Raw genomic sequence first — 26752 nt, 5'->3', positions numbered from 1 at the left:
AATCGATTATTTCTATCTTTACCCTGCCAAAGACCTTTCTACTGATGAATTTCCTAAAGGAGAAAGTTGAAAACTTCTTTGGCATTTGTATATGGTACATTGGCACTAAGTTGGACATTTGTAAAGGTATTTGTTAACAAGAAAATCCCACATAAAGGAAGTAGTTGTAGTATTTTTGCCTGCTTTACGTGAGCATCCATTTTATATTTATTGAATATTTAAAGATAGAACAGAATTCGCATTTGTAATATGAATTAGTTTTTCTTAATAAAATTTTAAATGCTAAAATGGTGACAACTATCATTTGCATAATGCTTTACCATTTACATAGCACTTTCACATTAAGTACAATTTTGTGAATTAAAATGCAAAATACAATGTATACAGTTGCTAGTCACATATTAAATTAAAAATTTCCTGTATGTGTAGAGATTATATCTATATATCTATATCTACACATACATATATATATATATATATATATACACACACACACACACACACACACACACACACACACACACACACACACCCAGAGTAAGTTGAGTAAAACACAGCAGCAGGACGATACTGATATATAAAGTCAAAATATTTGCAAGTACATAGTATCCATGTTACATATAATGCATATATTTAAAAAGTAATGCCATTCTCGGTATTCTAAATAAATAAGAACACAGATTCCAGAAAGTAAAATACAGTCCTCTAGTACAGTATGATAACAAACGTCTTGAGCTCTGCATGCCCCCTACTGTTCCCATTTTGTAAAACTATATTTGAAAACCAGCATGTAGTCCAACAATTGAATTACAAATATGGCATTAAGCTGCAGGTTGGCAGTTATCCAATATCAATGGAAGTAGGTTACTACAGGGTAAGCACATCTAATGAAGTACAATTAGCATATTGTTCAAATGGGTACAGACTTTGCAGACCTTTGACTGAAATTCAGATTAAAGAATAAAAAGTAACACTTGCCAGCTGTGAACAGCAAAGGGAAGAAAAATGTATATTTTTTTCTTACATCAAAACGCAGTTGTATAAAGAACTAATCAAGAAAAATGTTTTATTAATTGGAACACTGTCATTAATATTTATCACAATAAAATGTCTGTTTACAGGTTACAAAATACAGAATATTTTTTATGAGAATACACTCATTAATTCAAATCTATAAAAAATGACAGATATGGCTATCTTTATTGGCATATCATGCTAAAAGGAAATTTATGAGAATGCTGTCTGTTCCTCAGAAAACCAAGTTAAAAGATCATTTGTGGAATGAGCCATCTGGTGGTTATTCTTAAAACTGTCTGAATGCCCCAAAGCAAACCTGAAATAATAAGATGGAAAAACAAACCAAGGTTAAGCAAGGGAATGTTAGTTTCTCCAAACAATATTTTTAAAATGACATGAAAATAAGAAAGAAAAACCCTAGAATTTATTCACATTTGAAAGCTGAATATTTTAAATGGCATATAACTGTAATGGTTTGTTTTAAAGAGAAACATTTTTTGTGATGTTGAATAAATCAATTTAAATATAAAAAAGGTTTTTTTGAGGTGATTGGACTTCAGAGTTCCTTTTTCACTTCTCTTGCTTTAGGTTGTGGTTTCTATTGGAAACAAGTTGAAATTTCTTGAGGTTTTTAATACCATGCTTTCAGTATTTTTTTGTTTGTTATTATGTATATACGCTTTTAGTGCTGACATAGTTCTCTCATTCAATGTCATTTCTTCTAAAAGTTTCTGATGTAGGAATTTTGTTTTCACAGGTAAATTTTGATTTTAGCTTTATTTCTTTTTTCCCCATGAATGGTACAGAAATATGCTAATTAATTATAAGCCTTTATGTATTTAAGCAATAGAGGGCAGGAATGAAAATGGTAATGAACACTTATTGAGACCCATGATAACCAGGCACTGTGCTAAGCACTTTTACCTGTGATATGTTATTTAATTAGTTCTCGCAATCCTCTGAAGTGAGTTTTTATCACTTACATTTTATAGATGGGAAATCAGGCTCAGTAAAGCTAAGTAACCCTGCTAAGTTCAAACATTACTGAGTGACTTAAACTGAGACTTGTATTCAGATCTCTGTAATTCCAGAGCCCTCCACAATAGCACATTGGTATTCTAAGTGGTAAATCGTATCACTTATGGAGTGTTTACTATATGCCAGGCATTGTGCAGAGTACTTCATCTACATTATCTTTCTAAGCTCTACCACAGCCTGATGAGGTAGGTATTAATTACTGTTCCTACCTTATATATGGGGAAAGTACCTTAGAGAGATTAAGTAACTTGCCCATGATATCACAGCTTCTAAGAAATGCAGCCAGTATTTGAATTCAGGTTTTTCTGATCCAAAGCCCAAGCTTTTAACCAGTAATACACTATGTTATAACGTTAAAATTATGCATAATTATCAGGGTTTCATTCTGATTTCTGAATGCTGTCTTTGGTTTCTAATACAACTTTCTTTAAAAGTAATTCTACCTTATGTTTTAATGTTTAAAGCTTATAAGGAATTTTCCTATATGTTATCTCCTTTGATTTATAAGCTGTATTCTAAGGTTATAGGGAAGGTAATATTCTAATTTTACAGTAAGATAAGAGAGATAGAGTGATTTATTGTTGCTAATAAGTACGTGTTAGCACTTCAACCTGAATCACCATTTTATACTGCCTTAGAATTAGTGGTCAACTTAGGGTGACATAATTTTGAAAATAAAGTGGACTCTGCCCTGATTTTGGTTTTTATAATTGCCACATCCTTCCTGTCTTTTGTCAACAGGTTTATTTCCTTTCTTCTGATGTTATGTATGTTTTCAATTTATATTTCTCTGTATATTCGTTTCCCTCCCGCCTTTCCTTCCTCTTTCCTTTTCTTCCACCTTCTCTTCCTCTTTTCTTCTTTATTTTAACATTAGAGCAAAAACGAGAGGAGCCTTATAAGTATATTCCCTTGCCATTCACCAAAACTCAAATCCAACTAGTGTTAGATAGTTTCCATTAGTTTGACTTTGAAGTAAGATCTTTGGTAAATAGCTTTTGTTAGCCAGTTTCATACTGCCACCCATTGTCTGGAAGTGTCCTAATTTTTCAGAGAACACTCATCTGGTAAAAAAAGAAGGAATTCAAATCAGTTTAAGAATGTTTAATGTAGGCATACTAGCAATTATTAATTAGTGCTTTATCACAGCCTATTTATTTCAAATTGGATTTTTTTAGACCACTAGTGAGTATGGACATGAGTATACAACCATGCCTTTTGTAAAGGTAGCACAGTTGTGGTCTTCACTGACGTGACAAGCCAAGTGTGTGTTCGATATTATGGATAAACTCTATGAACATTTTCTCCTGAGTAAGTCTTGAATGATTGAAATAACTTTTTCTTGAGATCTGAACAGTGATAACTGGAGTTAATAGAAAACTTTCTATTTTGCACTTATAATTTCCTAGGCTAAGGCCTTTGCAAAGGTAGAGAGGTCTTTGAGGTATTGTTTCATAATTTACTTTTCTTTTCCTCAAAGAGGTACTATATCTTAAAAAATGAGATTGAATCTCTTTTCAACCAACGGGAAATTTGGTTTGGTCAGGAGACATATTTCTATAACATATTTTCATGGTTAAAGGTAATAAGATTGATTTTTAAATCAGGTTTATAAAACTTGGCCAGATAATAAAATCAGGGAGTGCAAGCCTCTATGTTGTCAGTCTGTGAGGAAATAGACTATGATAACACATTTAAACTAAGAACAGGAATGGCTCCCCCAAAATGCTGGAAAAAACAATACCTCCAGCTGGATTTCCCATCTGTCATATCTTAACTTTTTGTTGACTGTCTTCAAGGAGTAGCTTTTCCTTTGCATTTGGCCTTCAAATGCCCTCTTCTGATACTTGTTTTGGAAAGTAAAGTAGTAAGAAGACTTTTCTGTGCTTTTTTCCCCATCACTCCTCTTTTTAAGTTTTCAAGTCTTCTCTCTACTCTCAACTTACTTATCTGCATTGTTTTATCATCCAGAGCAAGGCTGAGTTGCTTTCTGGAACAATAAGATTTGTTTGGGTTTGTACCCTTAGAACAGCTATCTAAGCAGCTACTTCCTATTTCAACTCAGTTGGTGTTCTTTTGGGCAAAATCTATAGAAATTCTGCTTTCAGATCACTAGTTCCATGTTTTTCTTCTTTGGCAGTAAAGAAACACATGGCAGGCAGTGTGGTACAGTGGAAAGAGCATAAATGGGTTTTTGATTCTGATGGATACAGGTTCCAAAAGATCCTGAATCTGCTTGGGCATGTAATTTAACTTTTTTGTATTTTAGTTTCCTCATCCATGAAGTGGAGATGTTAATACCAATCTTGTAGGATCATTTGTAAGAGTTAAAGGAGACAATGTATGTAAAGTTTTTAGACACTCAGCAAATGGTAGTAGTAATAGTTTCTATTGTGGAAGATGGTATTAAAAGTACCAACTTTGGGTCTAGGCTATTTAGGTTCAAATTCTGGTCCCAATACTAAATGGCTGTATAATTGAAGGGCAGTTATTCAACTACTTACTACCTCAGTTTCCTCATCTGTAAAATGGGGATAATGATAATAATATTTATCTCCTAGTGAGGATTAGATGAGTAAACATGAAACTGTGCCTGGCACATAGCGATAGCTATGACGATGACTCTGATGATGACATCCTCCCTTGCTCTCTAGAACGCTCATTTAGGACATTGCATTTTTGTTACTAAAATTTCTTGTTCACATTTCTCCTGATTGACCCTTCTGCCTCCTGACATAGTCATACTGCATATACCTACACCATCTGCCCAAAGAATCTGAAAGGTACATCTCCCTTGCAACTGGGTTCAGTTTTCTCCATTGTAACATTTTTTATTCTGCTAAATTCCTGGGAAAATCTCATTGATTTTCAACTGAAACACTTATAAGCTACACGTGTAATACTGTGATACTCCTTATAACTTGTATGGTATGGGTATGGTCTGCTTCTCAATCCATGATTATATTTCAAAAAGATATGGTTTAATCTTAGGGCCAGTATGTCTTTGTTCTCTTTGCAAAAGAAGCACTGATTTATACTTAAACGAAAGATAAAATGAAACTTAACTTGGGAAGCCTTCCTGTAAATCTTTCATTATCAAAGAATGTACTATCTCAGCTATCTTTTGGAAAGCCAGTCTGTTAAAAGTTATTATAATTCTTATTAATCTCTCTCATTAACAAATGTCATGGAGGCACGATGCACAGTGCAGATAACACTGACCATCTGGGCCCAGCAGGGCTACTGACTAACATGGCTAAATCATTTATCACTCTTGGAAGTTGGAATATATAGTGTAGGGAAAAGTTTGATTTTTTTCATTTGAAGTAATAAAAATAAAATGTGATATTTTTGGTGTAATAAATGATAGGTACTAGTATCAAATATAAAATTCTATTAGGCATACTTATTAAAACAGATAAATCTTAAACTTACATTTTCAAAGCATCTCAGGTTTTAAATGACTGTATATAGGTTTTGATAAAGGATTGAATTTCTGAAAACTTGCACTTTATGTCTTTGTCTTAACAGAACAATGAAAATGAAACTGCCTTACACTGTGCAGCTCAGTATGGACACTCAGAAGTAGTTGCTGTTCTCCTGGAAGAGCTCACCGATCCTACCATCAGGAACAGCAAGCTGGAAACTCCTCTGGACCTGGCAGCCCTCTATGGACGGCTTAGAGTGGTCAAAATGATCATCAGTGCACACCCTAACTTAATGAGCTGCAACACTCGAAAGCACACACCACTACACCTTGCGGCACGCAATGGTCACAAAGCAGTTGTTCAGGTGCTGCTGGAAGCAGGAATGGATGTGAGCTGTCAAGTGAGTCTTCTTTTAGCTATGCTTCAAAAGCAATGGTGCTCTCGTTTTGCTTTGAGATACAGATGTTAAAACTTACAGGAAGAAATCTTACCATTTTTTAATTGGTCAAATGGTCTACATGTATCTTTGTAACTACTAAATTCAAAGTACCCCACCACACCGCTGGAAAATATGAAGAAATATAAGGCATGATCTCTAACCTCATTCTACCTTGAGGGCTATACACATGAAAAATTATTACTAGATGGCAGTTGTGTGTGGTCTCCTTAGTAATTGTTTCCTTTCTCCCAGTATCTAGCACACAGCCTGACACACCAGGAATTCAGTCCAGTCGAAGTTGAATGAATGAATGAATGAATGAAAGGAACAAAATTCACTTTAACATTTTTGAGTTGTACTTTGTGTTTAATATGTTGACACATTTAGAATACAAATCTCACAGCTATCCTGTGGGATTGAGAGCTATTAAATTCCAGTACAGAGATGAGGAATCAGATTCAAAGACTAGGAAACTTGCCTAAGGATACATAGCTCGTAAACCCAGAATGTGAATTTAGACTTACTGATTTAAGTCCAGGCCTCTTTCCACAATCATGTACCTCTATACATGGCTAATAAAGGAAGGATCACTATGTTTAAGGGCAATAAGAAAAAAATTTATTGGGAGGTGTGATTTGAGTTGAGCTTTGAAGGACAGATAACGTTTGGATAGGTTTTGTTTCTCCACAAGGAAAAGCAACTTGCTTTTGTTATCTGTCTCGTTAGCCCTAATTCCAAGGTTAGCTTTTCTTTTTTTTTTTTTTTTTTTTACCATTTTCTCCTTTTATGACTGTTTTTTTTTTTTTAGCCCCCAAGTCACTGACAACATACTTACCTTCCAGAGATCCTTTTGGTTCCCGTCAGATTATGACTTTTCTCCCCTATGTATTGATAAGCTATTGCTGCATAATAAACTGTACCAAAATTTAGCAGCTTAACACAATAACCATTTATTTAGTTTATAATTCTGAGGTTATGGTTTAGTCTTAGCTTATATGGGCAGTTCTTCTGTCCTGACTGGGCTCTCTCACGTGTCTTGGGTCAGTTGTAAATCAATTAAGTGTCTGTGGTTCAGGGAGTGACTGGCTGTTACCTGCCGTAATGGGTGAGACTGCTGTGTGTCTTTCATAACCAAGCAGGCCACCTTGGGCTTGTTCACATGGTTGAGAGAGAGAGAGAAACAGGATTTTACAAGGCCTCTTGAGGTCTAGCTTTGGAACAAACATATTGTGTCTTTTGCCATGTTTGATTGGGCAATACGTCACAAAGGCAGCCCAAATTCAAGGGGTAGGAAAACAGACTCTACCTTTCAATTAGAAGAGGGTGTGAATTATGAAAGGGGTGTGAATACCCAGAGGCAATAAATGCAGACAGTTTTGTAAACTAATCTACACATTCAAGGTGGAATTAGTGCTCAAATGTGAGGTTATTTTCCTAGGAGTTGTTGAGGTTGAGTACTGTGTCTCTCAGGTTTTTTGTTTGTTGTTTTTTTAAGTTTTAAAAATCCTAGGCCTTATAATCCTAGGTTTCAGGCTGACTCCCTGAATCAGAATTTTCCTTAGACCTTTGCCTGTGTTATTTAGTTGTTTAGATATTTGTAATATCTTTTCTAAATTGCTTATTCTACTTTGGCAGCCTTGAAAATAAGCAGAAGAATTTTTTTTTAGCCCTCATATTTAAGAAAAAAAACAACTTTGCTTGCAAAGGGGTATTGAAATGAGATAGATACATGTTTATTATTTATTATAGGTGACTAACAAAGTTACTTTTTTAAAGTATGTTTAATGATAAGCTAGATGTTTATTGTCTAAATGTTGAATTTCTCTAATCTAGATTTATTGCTTTCATTAACACTTCTGGAATATTTCTAAACTTTATTGCACAGATTGCCTTATAACCAAGGACTTTAACTGTGGCTATTTGAGATCAATAATTTACTTTATGTCCCATGACTAGGAAAGTAAAAGTTCAGATTCAATTTTATAAATTTATATTTTTTATGCAAAACACTGATTTTGTGCTTTTGGAGAATTAAAGATAAAAAAGATCTGTGCCCAAAATTTGGTGGAGAACACAAAAACTTGCAAGAATAACTCCTGTTACATGACATATTAAAATAAATGCTAGGACGAAGTGCTATGAAGATATAGGTGAGAAAAACATAGATTTAAAGAGGGAGAACTTGGGAAGACATTGAAGAGTGATGTTTGAAGAAGACCTTGAAAGTCTAAAAGGACTTTGAATTTTAGGTGTAATTTAGCTTGCAGATATGCATTATTTGGCTAAAACAGTGTTTTAAAATGTTGAATTTTAAATACTTCCCAATGGGGTATATACCTTCTAATACGTCAGCCTCTCTCTATGATTCATTCCTTTAGATTTTTCTACTTGGCCCCTGATAGAATTTGGTTTTGTTACTCACAAATCAGATGAAAGGGACACAATATGTTCAGAATACGTGAACACTTAATCAGAAGCATCAGGGCAGGTACCCGAGCAGGATGGGCAACATTTTGGTTGCTATACCTCTTTCACTGATGCTCACTCTATAATTTAATCTTGAAGGTTCCAGGAAGTAGAGCTGACAACATATTTCTTTTTTTTTTTTTTTAAAGTAACTTTCTCTACCTTATTTTTTTTTTTTTTCTCCCCATTTATTTATTTATTTATTTATGGCTGTGTTGGGTCTTCGTTTCTGTGCAAGGGCTTTCTCTAGTTGCGGCAAGTGGGGGCCACTCTTCATCGCGGTGCGCGGGCCTCTCTTGTTGCGGAGCACAGGCTCCAGACGCACAGGCTCAGCAACTGTGGTTCATGGGCCCAGTTGCTCCGTGGCATGTGGGATCTTCCCAGACCAGGGCTCGAACCCGTGTCCCCTGCATTGGCAGGCAGACTCTCAACCACTGCGCCACCAGGGAAGCCCCAACATATTTCTACAATACATCTCAATGACTTGACTCTTCCATTAGATATAGTTAGCCTTAGTTGATTTTTTGTTTTTATTATTATTGCTTTGTTCATATAAAACACTTTTTGGCATCTCATTATGCTTTTTTTGTGATTATTTAATTTTTTTATGTTATTCAAATTAACTGTCAAATTAACCTAGTTTTACCATCAGATTCACTATAACATTTTTTAATATTAAATTTGAAGTAGAGATTTGTTGATATTCTCACTGGCTGAGAGTGAACAATACCAGTTAGTAACCTTAAACTGTTTCAGTGGCTTTAATATTCATTAATTTGTTAACTAGTTGGGAGTTAACAGTATTAAAAGTAATCCTATTTGGTAAATCACAGTAATACATTTTTAGACTTCAATTACATTCAAGTTATTATGAATAATTCTTCAAAATTTAGAGATGGCTTTGGAGGATCTTTTCTTTTAATTACAAATATTTTTAAATGCAGCATTTATGTGTGTACTTTTTGTAGAAGTTTTGTTTTCTGCTTCATTTCTTTCTGAGCAATTTTGAATTATAACACCTATTTGAACTAGTGAGCAAAATAATTTAATTCCTATTTGGTTGAATTTCATAGTATATATTTACTTATAAATCCTTTAGCATTAAAAATTTCTTAGTAAAGAGAATCAATCATATTAAGATATTAAGAAAGTAGGGTTTAATTGGCAAGATTCTTTTGAAATTAGCAATTATTTCTATGGATTTCAAACCTGATTTTGGGTAACTAGGTGGTGATAGTGTCATATTACGCTAGTGCTTTAACTGTGTGTGTTTCTCTTATTAAAACTCAAAGAGTTAAAGCACTAGCATAGTATTAAGAAATTGGGTTTTATATGAATGTAAAAGGAAAGGAAGGTAAAATTACAGAAAATTAATAATAAAGAATACAAGTTAGCATGCTAGGAGCTGTTAAGGTGCAAAGCTGAGTAAGGTACAGTTTTTGCTCTCAAAGTGCTTACAGTGGCAGGAGAAATATGTGCCTAAATGGATAGATTACATTTTAATAATCCATTTACTCTTTTTTTTTTTTAATTTTTATTTATTTATTTATTTTTGGCTGCATTGGGTCTTCATTGTGGTGAACAGACTTCTCATTGCGGTGGCTTCTCTTGTTGCGGAGCATGGGCTCTAGGTGCGCGGGCTTCAGTAGTTGTGGCATGTGGGCTCTAGAGTGCAGGCTCAGTAGTTGTGGCGCATGGGCTTAGTTGCTCCGCGGCATGTGGGATCTTCCTGGCCCAGGGCTCGAACCCTTGTCCCCTGCATTGGTAGGCGGATTCTTAACCACTGAGCCACCAGGGAAGCCCAAAACGAGAAGATTGCACTTACTCTTCTACTTCCTGAGATGATTATTTTAAAATTTCTCTTCTTTTCCGAAAACTTCAACACTTCCTTCATTGTCATCCCTCTGTGATTATGACTTTGCTTTTATTTCACTGAGATAACAGAAACAATCACATATTCTCACCTCCACAGTTGTCAATATGTGTATATTTGCTTTCCTTCCTTGCTTTAAATTAACTTTCTAGGTTTATATCTGAGGCTAACTTCTCTACTTGTGCATTGACTCCTATCCCCTCTTGTCGACTTGGGATACATTGCTCTGGCAAATATTCCCTCTTTAATACAGTGTTTTCCCCCTCTTAACTGCATTATTTCCCGAAGGACACAAAGATGTTGCAATATTTCCCATCTTTAAAAAACCCTCTCCTTTGAACCTGAATTTTCCTCTAGCTGTCTTCTTCTTTCTCTGATCCTCTTTATGGCAACATATTTATTTATTTATTTTTAAATAAAATGAAATTTATTGTAGACTTAATGCACAGAATAAAATGACTTACAAGCAATTTTTGTTAGCAGTAGCTAGAGAATGGGTAACTGACCATTCTGGTGAATGTAGTGGTAATCCCACACCTGGTCATTCTTGTCACGTTTCTAAAAGAGCCCCCTGCAAAGATCTACCTTGCTGACTACAGGTGAAATTAAAGAACATATTCTAGAGGAAGTAATACCCACAGGACTAAAAAAAAAATGACAACATATTTAGAAAGACTTGTTTTTACTCATATCAAATTCTTTCCTTCATCTCTCTTGAAACCATTCCAACTCTATTACTCTATTAAAATTCTTTGTTTTTTCGTTTGGTGAAGGTAACTAATGACTGCCATATTGTTAGATCCATAGCCAGTTCTTAGTCCTCATCTTACTTGATTTATCATCAGCATTGACAAAGTTGATTTCTCCCTCCTCTTTGAAACTCTTTTTTCTTTTGACGTCTGAGATACCACTCTCTCTTGGTTCTCATGTAGTTCACTGGCTGTTCCTTCTCAGTATTATTTTAGGTTGAGCCAAAGATTTTGATTGCCTGCCATTCAGTGTTGCAGCTAGATAAATCTGCAAGGCCTCATGAACCTGTTATCACTAGTTGCCTAAGAATTAAGTCTTTCTGTTTTCTGTCCTCTTTTGTAGATTCATACTCCTTTTTCCTGAGCCAGCCTTTATTTTCATTCCTTCCCAATGAAACTTTACATTGGAACTCTGTAACTCTGTTGCTCTCTCTTAGCTATTGCCACAATACTGCTGTAGGATAAGCACAGAAATCTCAGACATTCATAAGCAGTAGCATTTTTTTTCATTCTTAAGTTACAGGTCAGCTAGGGCAGCTTTGTTTTATGTTGTAAGTTAGTCTGGAAGCTCTGCTCCGTGTGTTTATTATCTTCCTCCTGGGACTAGCCAGGACATGGCCTAAGCCCAACCAAGCAAGCACACTTTGGGCCTCTGCTTGCATCATGTTAGCTATCATCCATTGGCTAAAGCAAGTCACAAACCAAGCTCCAAATCAATGGGTAGGGATATATACTCCACCCACATAAGTGCAAAAAGCTGCAGTGTTGTATGGCAGAGGGCATGCAATAGGAGGGACTAATAATGTAATCTGTGACGTCCCTATTCTGTGGTTAACCATTCTCATCTTCCTGATCTCTAAGCATCTGAGTCTCCCAGGTCTTAGTACTTAGACCTCTTTTCTTCTCTATCTTTACTTACTTCCTAGTTGGCCTCATCCAGTCTCTTGGCTTCAAATGACATCTTTATTTAACAATAAAAATTTTATTTATTCATCCTGGACCTTACCCTAAACTCTAAATTAGGTGTCTGCTGGACATGTCTATTGATGCTAATGGGCATCCAAACTCAGCATTTCAAAAACTGAGTATTTAGCCTCCATAACCCCTTCTCCCCAAATTTGTCCATCTTCTAATATTTCCCATTTCAGCAAATGGTAGCGCTGTCCTTCTAGTTGTTTGGCCCCAAAACTTTAGGGTTTCTTCACATTTTAATTTAGTTCTTCATCAGATTTTATTGGCTTTGTGCTCAAAGTATATCCAGAATTTCAGTACTTTTCATTCCCTTCACTACTACCACCAGAGCCCAAGTCTTGATTATCCCTTGCCTCCTAACTGGTTTCCCTGCTTCTTCCTTTGCTTCTGTATTAGTCTGCTTGGGCTACTATAACAAAATACCATAGACTGGGTGGCTTAAACAACACACATTTGTTTTATCACAGTCTGGAGGCTAGAAAGTCCAAGATCAAGGTTCTGGCCAATTTGGTTCTTGGTGAGAGCTTGTAGATGGCTGCCTTCTCCTGTGTCCTCAAACTCTCTTTCTTCTGTGCACAAATGGAGAGAGAAGGAGAGAGCTCTCTGATGTTTCCGCCTCCTCTGATAAGGACACCAATCCCATAGAATTGGGTTCCCTCCCTTACAACCTCATTTAACCTTAATTACTTCTGTAAATTCCCTATCACCAAATATGGTCACATTGGGGTTTAGGGCTTCAACATATGAATTTGGGGGGGACACAAGCATTCAGTCCATAACAGACTCCTTCAGTCTATTTTCAACAAAGCAGCCTTAAGTGATCCCATTAAACTAAATCAGGTTATATCACTCTTCTGCTCAAAAATCTTCACTGGTATTCCAGCTCACTCGGAACAAAAGCCACACTCCTTACAGTGGCTGACAGTGTCTTATCTGACCTAGTCCCACTCTCCCTGAAGCTACCTCCTGCTACTCTTTGCCATTTTCATATAGTTTCAGCCACAGTGGCCTCGTTGCTCTTGCTGGAACACACTGTGTGTGCTCCTACCATAACGCCTTTGCCTTACTAACCTGCATGACTTCCTCCTCTACTTTCTTCAGGTATCTGCTCAAATGTCACCTTAATAGGGAGGCCTTCCCTGATCTGTCTCACTTACCACCGTAGCAACTCCGTTTCCTTCCTCCTAGTTTCCCTTTCAGGACACCATATCCCCTCCAGCCTTCTGAGGAGGATAACAGGCACATGTTACATCAACAAGAAAATTTGTTCCCTACTCTTATGGAGTTGAGAGCCTGGGTGCGAAGACAGAAAATAAACATATAAACAAACAAAAATTACAAATTGCAGTAAGTGGTATAAAGGAAAAAAGCAGGTTCTTGTGTTTGAGAATGAAGGGTTGGGGAAGTCTCTCTTAGGATGTGCCACTTAAATGGTGCTAGCTCAGAGAAGTGAGAGATGAAGCCATGGAAACAGATGGGTTTACAAGAAAGAGACTATAGTGAGAGAGAAGAAGCTGAATAAAGACTATTCAGGTAGTTTCTGGAAAAGAAGTCTGTAAAGAAGCAGTTAGTTACAAGAGGAATGCCAAGCCAGTACAATTATAATAATTTATCCATTCACCATGTATTTATGGAGTACCTGCTCTGTGCCAGGCATTGCCTACTATGTGCCAGAGGATATAGCAGTAACAGAATAGAGAAAAATTTTGCTTTCAAAAGGGAAGATGATATTTAATAAAGTGTGGAGTAAGAAAAAGTGAGATATGGGATAGAAGCTTGAAATGATAGCAGGTTCACAGAAAGTTTCTATGGTTGTTTGTTTTGGTAGATAGTGAAAAGGTGTGTATTTTTATGGAGAGTGGAAGGATCCAATGAAGAGACTGAAATTGAAGATGCAAGAAAATGGTGAAGATACTTCATGAGCAAAATTCAAGGAGCAGAAAATGATAGAAAAAAGAGCACAAGTGGAGGATTAGCTTTTTTTTTTTTGCATTGAACAAAATATATTTAATTAAAAAATCCACTGATAACGTTATTTTTAGCACGACAATGGATTTTTTTTAAAACATCTTTATTGGAGTATAATTGCTTTACAATGGTGTGCCAGTTTCTGCTTCATAACAAAGTGAATCAGTCATACATATACATATATCCCCATATCTCCTCCCTCCTGCGTCTCCCCCCCTCCCCTCCTCCCCATCCCACGCCTCCAGGCAGTCACAAAGCACCGAGCTGATCTCCCTGTGCTATGCGGCTGCTTCCCACTAGCTATCTATTTTATATTTGGTAGTGTATATATGTCCATGCCACTCTCTCACCCTGTCACATCTTACCCCTCCCCCTCCCCATATCCTCAAGTCCATTCTCTAGTAGGTCTGTGTCTTTATTCCCGTCTTGCCACTAGGTTCTTCATGACCTTTTTTTTTTTTTCTTCCTTAGCTTCCATATATATGTGTTAGCATACTGTATTTGTTTTTCTCTTTCTGACTTACTTCACTCTGTATGACAGACTCTAACTCCATCCACCTCACTACAAATACCTCCATTTCATTTCTTTTCATGGCTGAGTAATATTCCATTGTATATATGTGCCACATCTTCTTTATCCATTCATCCGATGATGGACACTTAGGTTGCTTCCATGTCCTGGCTATTGTCAATAGAGCTGCAATGAACATTTTGCTACATGATTCTTTTTGAATAATGGTTTTCTCAGGGTATATGCCCAGCAGTGGGATTGCTGGGTCATATGGTAGTTCTATTTTTAGTTTTTTAAGGAACCTCCATACTGTTCTCCATAGTGGCTGTATCAATTTACATTCCCACCAACAGTGCAAGAGTGTTCCCTTTTCTCCACACCCTCTCCAGCATTTATTGTTTCTAGATTTTTTGATGATGGCCATTCTGACCGGCGTGAGATGATATCTCATGGTAGTTTTGATTTGCATTTCTCTAATGATTAATGATGTTGAGCATTCTTTCATGTGCTTGTTGGCAATCTGTATATCTTCTTTGGAGAAATGTCTATTTAGGTCTTCTGCCCATTTTTGGATTGGGTTGTTTGTTTTTTTGTTATTGAGCTGCATGAGCTGCTTATAAATCTTGGAGATTAATCCTTTGTCAGTTGCTTCATTTGCAAATATTTTCTCCCATTCTGAGGGTTGTCTTTTCGTCTTGTTTATGGTCTCCTTTGCTGTGCAAAAGCTTTTAAGTTTCATTAGGTCCCATGTGTTTATTTTTGTTTTTATTTCCATTTCTCTAGGAGGTGGGTCAAAAAGGATCTTGCTGTGATTTCTGTCATATAGTGTTCTGCCTATGTTTTCCTCTAAGAGTTTGATAGTGTCTGGCCTTACACTTAGGTCTTTAATCCATTTTGAGTTTAGTTTTGTGTATGGTGTCAGGGAGTGTTCTAATTTCATACTTTTACATGTACCTGTCCAGTTATCCCAGCACCACTTATTGAAGAGGCTGTCTTTTCTCCGCTGTATATGCTTGCCTCCTTTATCAAAGATAAGGTGACCATATGTGCGTGGGTTTATCTCTGGGCTTTCTATCCTGTTCCATTGATCTATATTTCTGTTTTTGTGCCAGTACCAAACTGTCTTGATTACTGTAGCTTTTGTAATATAGTCTGAAGTCAGGGAGCCTGATTCCTCCAGCTCCATTCTTCATTCTCAAGATTGCTTTGGCTATTCGGAGTCTTTTGTGTTTCCATACAAATTGTGAAATTTTTTGTTCTAGTTCTGTGAAAAATGCCAGTGGTAATTTGATAGGTATTGCATTGAATCTGTAGATTGCTTTGTGTAGTAGAGTCATTTTCACAATGTTGATTCTTCCAATCCAAGAACATGGTATATCTCTCCATCTATTTGTATCATCTTTAATTTCTTTCATCAGTGTCTTATAATTTTCTACATACAGGTCTTTTGTCTCCTTAGGTAAGTTTATTCCTAGATATTTTATTCTTTTTGTTGCAATGGTAAACAGGAGTGTTTTCTTAATTTCACTTTCAGATTTTTCATCATTAGTGTATAGGAATGCAAGAGATTTCTGTGCATTAATTTTGTATCCTGCTACTTTACCAAATTCATTGATTAGCTCTAGTAGTTTTCTGGTAGTATCTTTAGGATTCTCTATGTATATTATCAGGTCATCTGCAAACAGTGACAGCTTTACTTCTTCTTTTCCGATTTGGATTCCTTTTATTTCTTTTTCTTCTCTGATTGCTATGGCTAACACTTCCAAAACTATGTTGAATAATAGTGGTGAGCGTGGGCAACCTAGTCTTGTTCCTGATCTTAGTGGAAATGGTTTCAGTTTTTCACCATTGAGGACAATGTTGGCTGTGGGTTTGTCATATATGGCCTCTATTATGTTGAGGAAAGTTCCCTCTTTGCCTACTTTCTGCAAGGCTTTTATCATAAATGGGTGCTGAGTTTTGTCGAAAGCTTTCTCTGCATCTATTGAGATGATCATATGGTTTTTCTCCTTCAATTTGTTAATATGATGTATCACGTTGATTGATTTACATATATTGAAGAACCCTTGCATTCCTGGAATAAACCCCACTTGATCATGGTGTATGATCCTTTTAATGTGCTGTTGGATTCTGTTTGCTAGTATTTTGTTGAGGATTTTTGCATCTATGTTCATCAGTGATATTGGCCTGTAGTTTTCTTTCTTTGTGACATCTTTGTCTGGTTTTGGTATCAGGGTGATGGTGGCCTCGTAGAATGAGTTTGGGAGTGTTCCTCCCTCTGCAATATTTTGGAAGAGTTTGAGAAGGATAGGTGTTAGCTCTTCTCTAAATGTTTGATAGAATTCACCTGTGAAGCCATGTAGTCCTGGGCTTTTGTTTGTTGGAAGATTTTTAATCACAGTTTCAATTTCAGTGCTTGTGATTGGTCTGTTCATATTTTCTATTTCTTCCTGGTTCAGTCTCGGCAGGTTGTGCATTTCTAAGAATCTGTCCATTTCTTCCAGGTTGTCCATTTTATTGGCATAGAGTTGCTTGTAGTAATCTCTCATGATCGTTTGTATTTCTGCAGTGTCAGTGGTTACTTCTCTTTTTTGATTTCTAATTCTATTGATTTGAGTCTTCTCCCTTTTTCCTTGATGAGTCTGGCTAATGGTTTATCAATTTTGTTTATCTTCTGAAAGAACCAGCTTTTAGTTTTATTGATCTTTGCTATTGTCTCCTTCATTTCTTTTTCATTTATTTCTAATCTGATCTTTATGATTTCTTTCCTTCTGCTAGCTTTGGGGTTTTTTTGTTCTTCTTTCTCTAATTGCTTTAGGTGCAAGGTTAGGTTGTTTATTTGAGATGTTTCCTGTTTCTTGATGTAGGCTTGTATTGCTATAAACTTCCCTCTTAGAACTGCTTTTGCTGCATCCCATAGGTTTTGGGTTGTCGTGTCTCCATTGTCATTTGTTTCTAGGTATTTTTTGATTTCCCCTTTGATTTCTTCAGTGATCACTTCGTTACTAAGTAGTGTATTGTGTAGCCTCCATGTGTTTGTACTTTTTACAGATCTTTTCCTGTAATTGATATCTAGTCTCATAGTGTTGTGGTCGGAAAAGATACTTGATACGATTTCAATTTTCTTAAATTTACCAAGGCTTGATTTGTGACCCAAGATATGATCTATCCTGGAGAATGTTCCATGAGCACTTGAGAAAAATGTGTATTCTGTTGTTTTTGGGTGGAATGTCCTATAAATATCAATTAAGTCCATCTTGTTTAATGTATCATTTAAAACTTGTGTTTCCTTATTTATTTTCATTTTGGATGATCTGTCCATTGGTGAAAGTGGCATGTTAAAGTCCCCTACTATGATTGTGTTACTGTCGATTTCCCCTTTTATGGCTGTTAGTATTTGCCTTATGTATTGAGGTGCTTCTATGTTGGGTGCATAAATATTTACAATTGTTATATCTTCTTCTTGGATCGATCCCTTGATCATTATATAGTGTCCTTCTTTGTCTCTTGTAGTAGTCTTTATTTTAAAGTCTATTTTGTCTGACATGAGTATTGCTACTCCAGCTTTCTTTTGATTTCCGTTTGCCTGGAATATCTTTTTCCATCCCCTCACTTTTTTTCTGTATGTGTCTCTAGGTCTGAAGTGGGTCTCTTTTAGACAGCATATATATGGGTCTTGTTTTTGTATCCATTTAGCCAGTCTGAGTCTTTTGGTTGGAGCATTTAATCCATTTACATTTAAGGTAATTGTCGATATGTATGTTCCTATTCCCATTTTCTTAAATGTTTTGGGTTTGTTATTGTAGGTGTTTTCCTTCTCTTGTGTTTCTTGCCCAGAGAAGTTCCTTTAGCATTTGTTGTAAAGCTGGTTTGGTGGTGCTGAACTCTCTCAGCTTTTGCTTGTCTGTAAAGGTTTTAATTTCTCCATCAAATCTGAATGAGATCCTTGCTGGGTAGATTAATCTTAGTTGTAGGTTTTTCTCCTTCATCACTTTAAGTATATCCTGCCACTCCCTTCTGGCTTGCAGAGTTTCTGCTGAAAGATCAGCTGTTAACCTCATGGGGATTCCCTTGTGTGTTATTTGTTGTTTTTCCCTTGCTGCTTTTAATATGTTTTCTTTATATTTAATTTTTGATCATTTGATTAATATGTGTCTTGGCGTGTTTCTCCTTGGATTTATCCTGTATGGGACTCTCTGTGCTTCCAGGCCTTGATTAACTATTTCCTTTCCCATATTAGGGAAGTTTTCAACTATAATCTCTTCAAATATTTTCTCATTCCCTTTCTTTTTCTCTTCTTCTTCTGGGACCCCTATAATTTGAATGTTGGTGCGTTTAATATTGTCCCAGAGGTCCCTGAGATTGTCTTCAGTTCTTTTCATTCTTTTTTCTTTATGCTGCTCTGCAGTAGTTATTTCCACTATTTTATCTTCCAGGTCACTTATCCGTTCTTCTGCCTCAGTTATTCTGCTATTGATCCCATCTAGAGTATTTTTAATTTCATTTATTGTGTTTTTTCATCGTTGCTTGGTTCCTCTTTAGCTCTTCTACGTCCTTGTTAAATGTTTCTTCATTTTGTCTATTCTATTTCCAAGATTTTGGATCATCTTTACTATCATTCTGAATTCTTTTTCAGGTAGACTGCCTATTTCTTCTTCATTTGTTAGGTCTGGTGTGTTTTGACCCTGCTCCTTCATCTGCTGTGTGTTTTTCTGTCTTCTCATTTTGCTTATCTTACTGTGTTTGGGGGCTCCTTTTCACAGGCTGCAGGTTCGTAGTTCCCGTTGTTTTTGGTATCTGTCCCCAGTGGCTAAGGTTGGTTCAGTGGGTTGTGTAGGCTTCCTGGTGGAGGGGACTAGTGCCTGTGTTCTGGTGGATGAGGCTGGATCTTGTCTTTCTGGTGGGTACGTCCACGTCTGGTGTTGTGTTTTGGGGTGTCTGTGGCCTTATTATGATTTTAGGCAGCCTCTCTGCTAATGGATGGGGCTGTGCTCCTGTCTTGCTAGTTGTTTGGCATAGGGTGTCCACCACTGTAGCTTGCTGGTCGTTGAGTGAAGCTGGGTCTTGATGTTGAGATGGAGATCTTTGAGAGATTTTCGCCATTTGGTATTACGTGGAGCTGGGAAGTCTCTTGTGGACCAGTGTCCTGAAGTTGGCTCTCCCACCTCAGAGGCACAGCCCTGATGCCTGGCTGGAGCACCAAGAGCCTTTCATCCACCTGGCTCAGAATAAAAGGGAGAAAAAATAGAAAGAAAGAAAGGAAGAAAGAGGATAAAATAAAATAAAATAAAGCTATTATAATAAAGAATAAGAAAAAAATTATTAAGAAAAAATTTATTAAGAAAAAAGTCTTTTAATTTTTTAAAATAAATTTATTAACTTTTTATAATTAAAAATAAGAAAAAAATTTTTATTAAGAAAAAATTTTTTTAAATTTTTTAAAGTAAAAAATATGAAAAAACTTATTAAGAAAAAAGTTTTTTAATTTTTAAAAATAGAAAATAAGGAAAATATTATTAAGAAAACATTTATTAAGGAAAAAAAATTTTTAAGTAAAAAAACAAACAAAGAAACAAAAAAAACGGACGGACCGAACCTTAGGACAAATGGTGAAAGCAAAGCTATACAGACAAAAATCTCACCCAGAAGCATACACATATACACTCACAAAAAAGGGAAAAGGGGAAAAATTAATATATCCTGCTCCCACTCCTGAATTTGGGATGATTCGTTGTCTATTCAGGTATTCAACAGATGCAGGTACATCAAGTTGACTGTGGAGATTTAATCCGCTGCTTCTGAGGCTGCTGGGAGAGATTTCCCTTTCTCTTCTTTGTTCACACAGCTCCCGGGTTCAGCTTTGGATTTGTATCCGCCTCTGCGTGTTGGTCGCCTGAGAGCATCTGTTCTTTGCTCAGACAGGACAGGGTTAAAGGAGCAGCTGCTTCGGGGGCTCTGGCTCACTCAGGCGGGCGAGAGGGAAGGGTACGGAAGCGGGGCGAGCCTGCGGCGGCAGAGGCCGGCGCGATGTTGCAGCAGCCTGAGGCGCGCCGTGCGTTCTCCCGGGGAAGTTGTCCCTGGATCATGGGAGCCTGGCCATGGCGGGCTGCACAGGCTCCCGGGAGGGGCGGTGTGGATAGTGACCTGTGCTCACACACAGGCTTCTTGGTGGCGGCAGCAGCATCCTTAGTGTCTCATTCCCATCCCTGGGGTCCGCGCTGATAGCCGCGGCTCGCGTCCGTCTCTGGAGCTCGTTTAGGCAGCGCTCTGAATCCCCTCTCCTTGCACACCGCAAAACAAAGAGGCAAGAAAAAGTCTCTTGCCTCTTCGGCAGCTGCAGACTTTTTCCCGGACTCCCTCCCGGCTAGCTGTGGTGCACTAACCCCTTCAGGCTGTGTTCACGCAGCCAACCCCAGTCCTCTCCCTGCGATCTGACCAAAGCCCGACCCTCAGCATCCAGTCCCCGCCCGCCCCGGCGGGTGAGCAGACAAGCCTCTCGGGGTGAGTAGACAAGCCTCTCGGGCTGGTGAGCGCTGCTCGGCGCTGAGCCTCTGTGCGGGAATCTCTCCGCTTTGCCCTCCGCACCCCTGTGGCTGCGCTCTCCTCCGTGGCTCCGAAGCTCCCCCCTCTGCCACCCGCAATCTCCGCCCGCGAAGGGGCTTCCTAGTGTATGGAAACCTTTCCTCCTTCACAGCTCCCTCCCACTGGTGCAGGTCCCGTCCCTATTCTTTTGTCTCTGTTATTTCTTTTTTCTTTTGCCCTACCCAAGTACGTGGGGAGTTTCTTGCCTTTTGGGAGGTCTGACATCTTCTGCCAATGTTCAGTGGGTGTTCTATAGGAGCAGTTCCACGTGTAGATGTATTTCTACTGTATCTGTGGGAAGAAAGGTGATCTCCACGTCTTACTCTTCCGCCATCTTGCCCAGACCCCCCGGATTAGCTTTTTTAAAAAAATTTTTATTGGAGTATGGTTGCTTTACAGTGTTGTGTTAGCCTCCACTGCACAACAAAATGAATCAGCCATACACATACAGATATCCCCTCCCTTTTGGACTTCCCTCCCATTTAGGTTACCACAGTGCATTAAGTAGAGTTCCCTATGCTATACAATAAAAATATGGAACACTTCATTAATTTGTGTGTCATCCTTGCACAGGGGCCATGCTAATCTCTGTATCGTTCCAATTTTAGTATATGTGCTGCCAAAGCGAGCACGAGGATTAGCTTTAATGAGGGGAATGGATGCTTCCTCTGAGACAGAAGTGAAGGAAGATAGGAAAGGTAAAGACATTGGCCAGAAGTCCCTAGTTAAATGGGAGGAGAGGGAGAGATCTTCTTTAGAATAGGAGAAATGGTATTTCTGAGTTTTTTGAAGACACATCCTGTTTCTCTTATGCCATTTCCACCCCCAGTCTAAACCTACTTATAACTTTCAGCTATTCTTCATATGATGTTTTTCTAGATTCTTGTTTTGGGATGCTCTTCTCTGGACATATTCCAATCTGTTGATGTTTCTGTGAAAGTTTAGTATCCACACTTGAACTCAGTACTCTAGATATAGTCTAGCTAATGTAGGGTACAAAGGATCTGTTGCTTCTCAAGTTGTTTAGACATCATTTATTCATTTACAAAGGCTAGGATGTTCCTATCTTTTAAGTTCTTACCTTTCATCCCAAGAGATGCCTACAGGGGTAATTGGTACCATCCAGGGCATCAGGGGTTGTTACTTCTGTGTTAAATGACATTCTCATTGGCTTTTCTTCTTTTTTCTCTATCAAGTTTATCTTTACTAACTGGTTGTTACTTCTTTTGGTAGTGGGTCTTGTTTCTCAATAGTTTTTATTTCCCCTGCTACCTCAGCTATTTTCTCTACTGATCATCATCACAATCCCACTTTATATCTTTGTTCTATTTATTTTCTCCTTTAATAAAGAATTGGTCTTCCTTTATCTGGTCATTCTCTTTTGCAAGCTTCAGAAGGGCTATGGTTAGAGTGTTAAATTTGGAAGGGGGAACCAGTGCAGGCAAACTGACATCTTCACATCCCCTTTCTGTCTGCTATTTTGGCACGCTTAGAATACGTAACCCAAAAAGCCATTTTGAAACATCTAGAGGTTTTGGATAAAATATAACAAAGATCTCTTTAAATGCACAATTGAGCTTTCATGTATCAGGGAAATACATACAGCCAAACCAAAAAGGAAGCTAAAACCCAGGGCTTAAAAATAGGCGCATTTGGGCTTCCCTGGTGGCGCAGTGGTTGAGAATCTGCCTGCCAATGCAGGGGACACGGGTTCGAGCCCTGGTCTGGGAAGATCCCGCATCCCGCGGAGCAGCTAGGCCCGTGAGCCACACCTACTGAGCCTGCGCGTCTGGAGCCTGTGCTCCGCAACAAGAGAGGCCGCTATAACGAGAGACCCACGCACCACGATGAAGATTTGCCCCCGCTTGCCGCAACTAGAGAAAGCCCTCGCACAGAAACAAAGACCCAACACAGCCAAAAACAAATAAATTAATTAATAAATTAAAAAAAAAAAAAGAATCCCAAGGTCAAAGCAGCCTATCCATAAATTTAAAAAAAAAAAAAAAAAAAAAAGAACATTCTTTTCTATATCCTCTCCCCTTTTCCTACCATTTGTTTTTCTCAGTTTTGGTGCTACTGAGGCTTACCTTTAATAGCCATTTCCAATCGGAGAGAGAATTTCTTTTGCTTTTATCAGCAATTCAGCATTAAGATATATATCATGTCATTTCTTCTCACTAAGCTGTTTTCATCACTAATTGTGATTGGGGTTTTTTTTTTTGTTTTTGTTTTTTCCCTGAAAGGTGCTAACACATTGTGAGTGCTTCATATGTGTTTACTGGATAAATATTGAAGTGTTACTATATTATCAACTGCATAATTGTCTATTCAGAAACTATGTTTATTTTTAATGATTAATTTTAAAGAAATGGAGAAATTTGATCCATTGGAAAAGCAGGCCCCAAATTTGGGTTCACCTATTGTAGCGTTATTTCTTTTTTTTTTTTTTTTTTTTTTTAGGGGCACCGAGGTCCATGGGCCCATTTGCTCCTGCATCCACAGCCAGTGTCAGCTCTCTCCTAAGACTGCCTTCTTTTTTATTTATTTATTTATTTTGGCTGTGTTGGGTCTTTGTTGCTGTGTGCAGGCTTTCTCTAGTTGCGGTGAGCGGGGGCTACTCTTCGTTGTAGGGTGCGGGCTTCTTATTGCAGTGGCTTCTCTTGTTGCGGAGCATGGGCTCTAGGCACGCGGGCTTCAGTAGTTGCAGCACGCAGGCTCAGTAGTTGTGGCGCGTGGGCTCTAGGGCATGCGGGCTTCAGTAGTTGTGGCATGTGGGCTCAGAAGTTGTGGCTCACGGGCTCTAGAGTGCAGGGTCAGTAGTTGTGGTGCACGGATCTAGTTGCTCCACGGCATGTGGGATCTTCCCAGACCAGGGATCAAACCCATGTCCCCTACATTGATTGGCAGGAAGATTCTTAACCACTGCTCCACCAGGGAAGTCCTAGTGTTATTTCTTTGTATACATTCCACTTGCTTGTAGAATGTTTTAGACTAAATATTATTTCATGAGAACACAGTTTTTCAAGGTTTGGCCAATTATGGATTGTGGATTTGGGGGAGAGTGCTGAGGTGAACAGAATGGTAGTAAGTAATTTGAATGAGAATAGTAGATGCTGACTCAAGGTAGGGGATGATAAATTACAAAATATTATGGAATTAACCTATATTTTGAAAAGGAAAGGTATATAAATTTGACCTATTTAAATTTTATACTATTTGTGATAATACTGGGATAGCAGTAAATAGTTCCTGGTTCCACTGTTTCCCTTAAGTTTATGAGAATGATCCATTCCATTTTGACAATTCTCACATTCTCTTACCAAAGAAGCTAATTACATCAACCATGGGTTTGGAAAGATTGACTAATTTTTACAGTCCGAAAATATAGTTGGACTGTACTGTTGGACAGTACAAACAAAAGTATAGTTGGACTGTACTGTACAGGTGGATTCTTAACTACTGCACCACCAGGAAGTCCATTATCTTCTTTTTTGTTTCTACTATTTCTTACTCATAGTGGCTTATTTTCTTTCATGTTCAGTGGTTTCTAAATTTGAATTTGTGTTTTTTAGAGCTTTAGCTCTTGGAACTCTTGGAGGCCTGAGTTTAAAGTGTTTTTTTTTTTTTAATTTTATTTATTTATGGCTGTGTTGGGTCTTCGTTTCTGTGCTAGGGCTTTCTCTAGTTGCGGCAACTGGGGGCCACCCTTCATCGCGGTGCATGGACCTCTTACTATCGCGGCCTCTCTTGTTGCGGAGCACAGGCTCCAGACGCACAGGCTCAGCAATTGTGGCTCACGGGCCTAGTCGCTCCGCGGCATGTGGGATCCTCCCAGACCAGGTCTCAAACCCGTGTCCCCTGCATTGGCAGGCAGATTCTCAACCACTGCACCACCAGGGAAGCCCCTAAAGTGTATTTTTTCAGAGAGGATTTATATCTGCTTCTGCTAAGCATTTATGTCTACCTCTGGTACTACGAACCCAAATCACTTTATTCTACATTTTTGGCTCTGAGGGGCACAGAGATTGTGTTAACTTTGGCCTCAAACCCTTGTGAGGACAGAATTGTGGTTAGGAATTCTTAGAGCAGTGGGATTTATTTCTTTCATTCTAATCTGTTTAGAGCTAAAACCTTACTTTCCCTCTCTGCAACAGATTTTTGTAACAAGTTTTTAATTTTTATTTTATTTTTTTTTTACTGAGGCTGTTGTTCTTTGGGGGTTTTAATTTGTGTAGGAGTCCTTGATCTATCCTCTCAGCTTGCTTGGGCTTCAGACTTTGGCTCCTGCTCCCCTCCCAGTCCCACCTTGGTTAAAGCCCAGTCCCACCTTGGTTAAATCTATCAGGGATTGGTAGATTTCCTTGAACAAATTCTTCTTCCAGTGCTCAATGCCTGGATTCATACCTTCTGTCCCTCATTCCCTTCCCCAGGCTCTGAGGAATTCCATTTTCCTTTTCATCTCTATATTTAAAATATTGTTTAGTTTTTCAGAATTTTAAGGTGTGCTATTCCAGGAAGGGTTTTTCTAACATTAAGTCCAAACTTTTGTGAAAATTTGAAGGAAATCAAATTAGTAGTAAGAAAGTTGGTTGAAAGACATAGAATGAGAGTGAGAAGAATTAGATTATTTCAAGGGATATTTTTTAGGGAGTGGAAAAATATTAGCTTTTTATGCCACACATTGAAACATTGTTTTAAGGAGCTGCATAAGTTTCTACAGTTTCATTTCCTTACGTATAGTGCTATATATATTTATAAATTATTTTATTTCCATTTTTATTAATGTCTATACATATCATACCCAGAAAATTATAAATCAAGTGCATTTCAGTTATGCCTTTTTGGCAATAAATTCAGATCACGTTGATAGATCTTCAGTGGTCCTCAAGCCTCCTCAACAATGCATTTATAAACCATTTTTTACTGGGTTAATTATACAATAAGATTTTATTAATTAAAAACATTTTTACATTATATATTATTTTATAGTGATATTTCTTTTTGTATTGAGCTGAAAATTCCATACTAGAGGTTACTTTAGTACAAGAGGACAAAGTTGCCATAATGACACTATTCAGTTTAACACACAGAGACATGTGCACATACTAAGGACCTGGTAGACATTTTTAAATTTTTGAGAGGAAAAAAATTTTTTTTAATGTATAGCTGAAAAAGCTTCCTCTTTGAAATCTTCCTTGATCTTCCTCAAGGCAGAAACGAATCTCTTCCTGCAATACTCACAAATTCTTGTCTTCTATGTTATGTTCCTACCTCCTTCTACCTTTCGCCCTCAAAATAATTCTTAAATGTCTACATTTTTGAGGTACTTTTTTCTAGGCATTGGTGATACCATGATGAAAAAAATAGATGTGGTCTACATTTCTACTAAACTTACAGTTTATTAAAGGGAATAGATAATCACATAACCTTATCATGTAGTACTATAAGTGCTATGATGAGGAAGATTAGATTGATGTGGAACACACAGGAAAAGTGCTGGACTTTAGGGGCAAGCAGTATCTTCCTGAGTGAAATTATATTAAAATGAAGATTTGACATGTAGTGTAGGTCTGTGGTTCTCAATTGTACTCCCTAGACCTTTATTATTACCTGGGAACTTGTTAGAAATGGAAATTTGTGGGCCTCATCCCAGGCTACTGAATCAGAACTTCTCACGGTGGCACCCAGAACTGATTCATGCTGAAGACT

General features: G+C 37.6%; 1 protein-coding gene across 13 annotated transcripts in view; it reads left to right on the top strand.

The window, feature by feature from the left end:
* ANKS1B (ankyrin repeat and sterile alpha motif domain containing 1B) overlaps nucleotides 1-26752 on the top strand; it is a 1131483-nt gene that overhangs the window by 183995 nt on the left and 920736 nt on the right. For all 13 annotated transcript variants that reach the window (XM_082349568.1, XM_082349580.1, XM_082349581.1 and 10 more), the window contains exon 4: nucleotides 5587-5883. In XM_082349568.1, the coding sequence (XP_082205694.1) occupies nucleotides 5587-5883 (297 nt within the window). The remainder of the gene's footprint in view (nucleotides 1-5586; nucleotides 5884-26752) is intronic.

Source organism: Balaenoptera borealis (genome assembly GCF_965194805.1).
Source record: "Balaenoptera borealis genome assembly, chromosome: 13".
Classification (NCBI taxonomy): Eukaryota; Metazoa; Chordata; class Mammalia; order Artiodactyla; family Balaenopteridae; genus Balaenoptera; species Balaenoptera borealis.
This window is presented reverse-complemented; position numbering and strand designations above follow the sequence as displayed.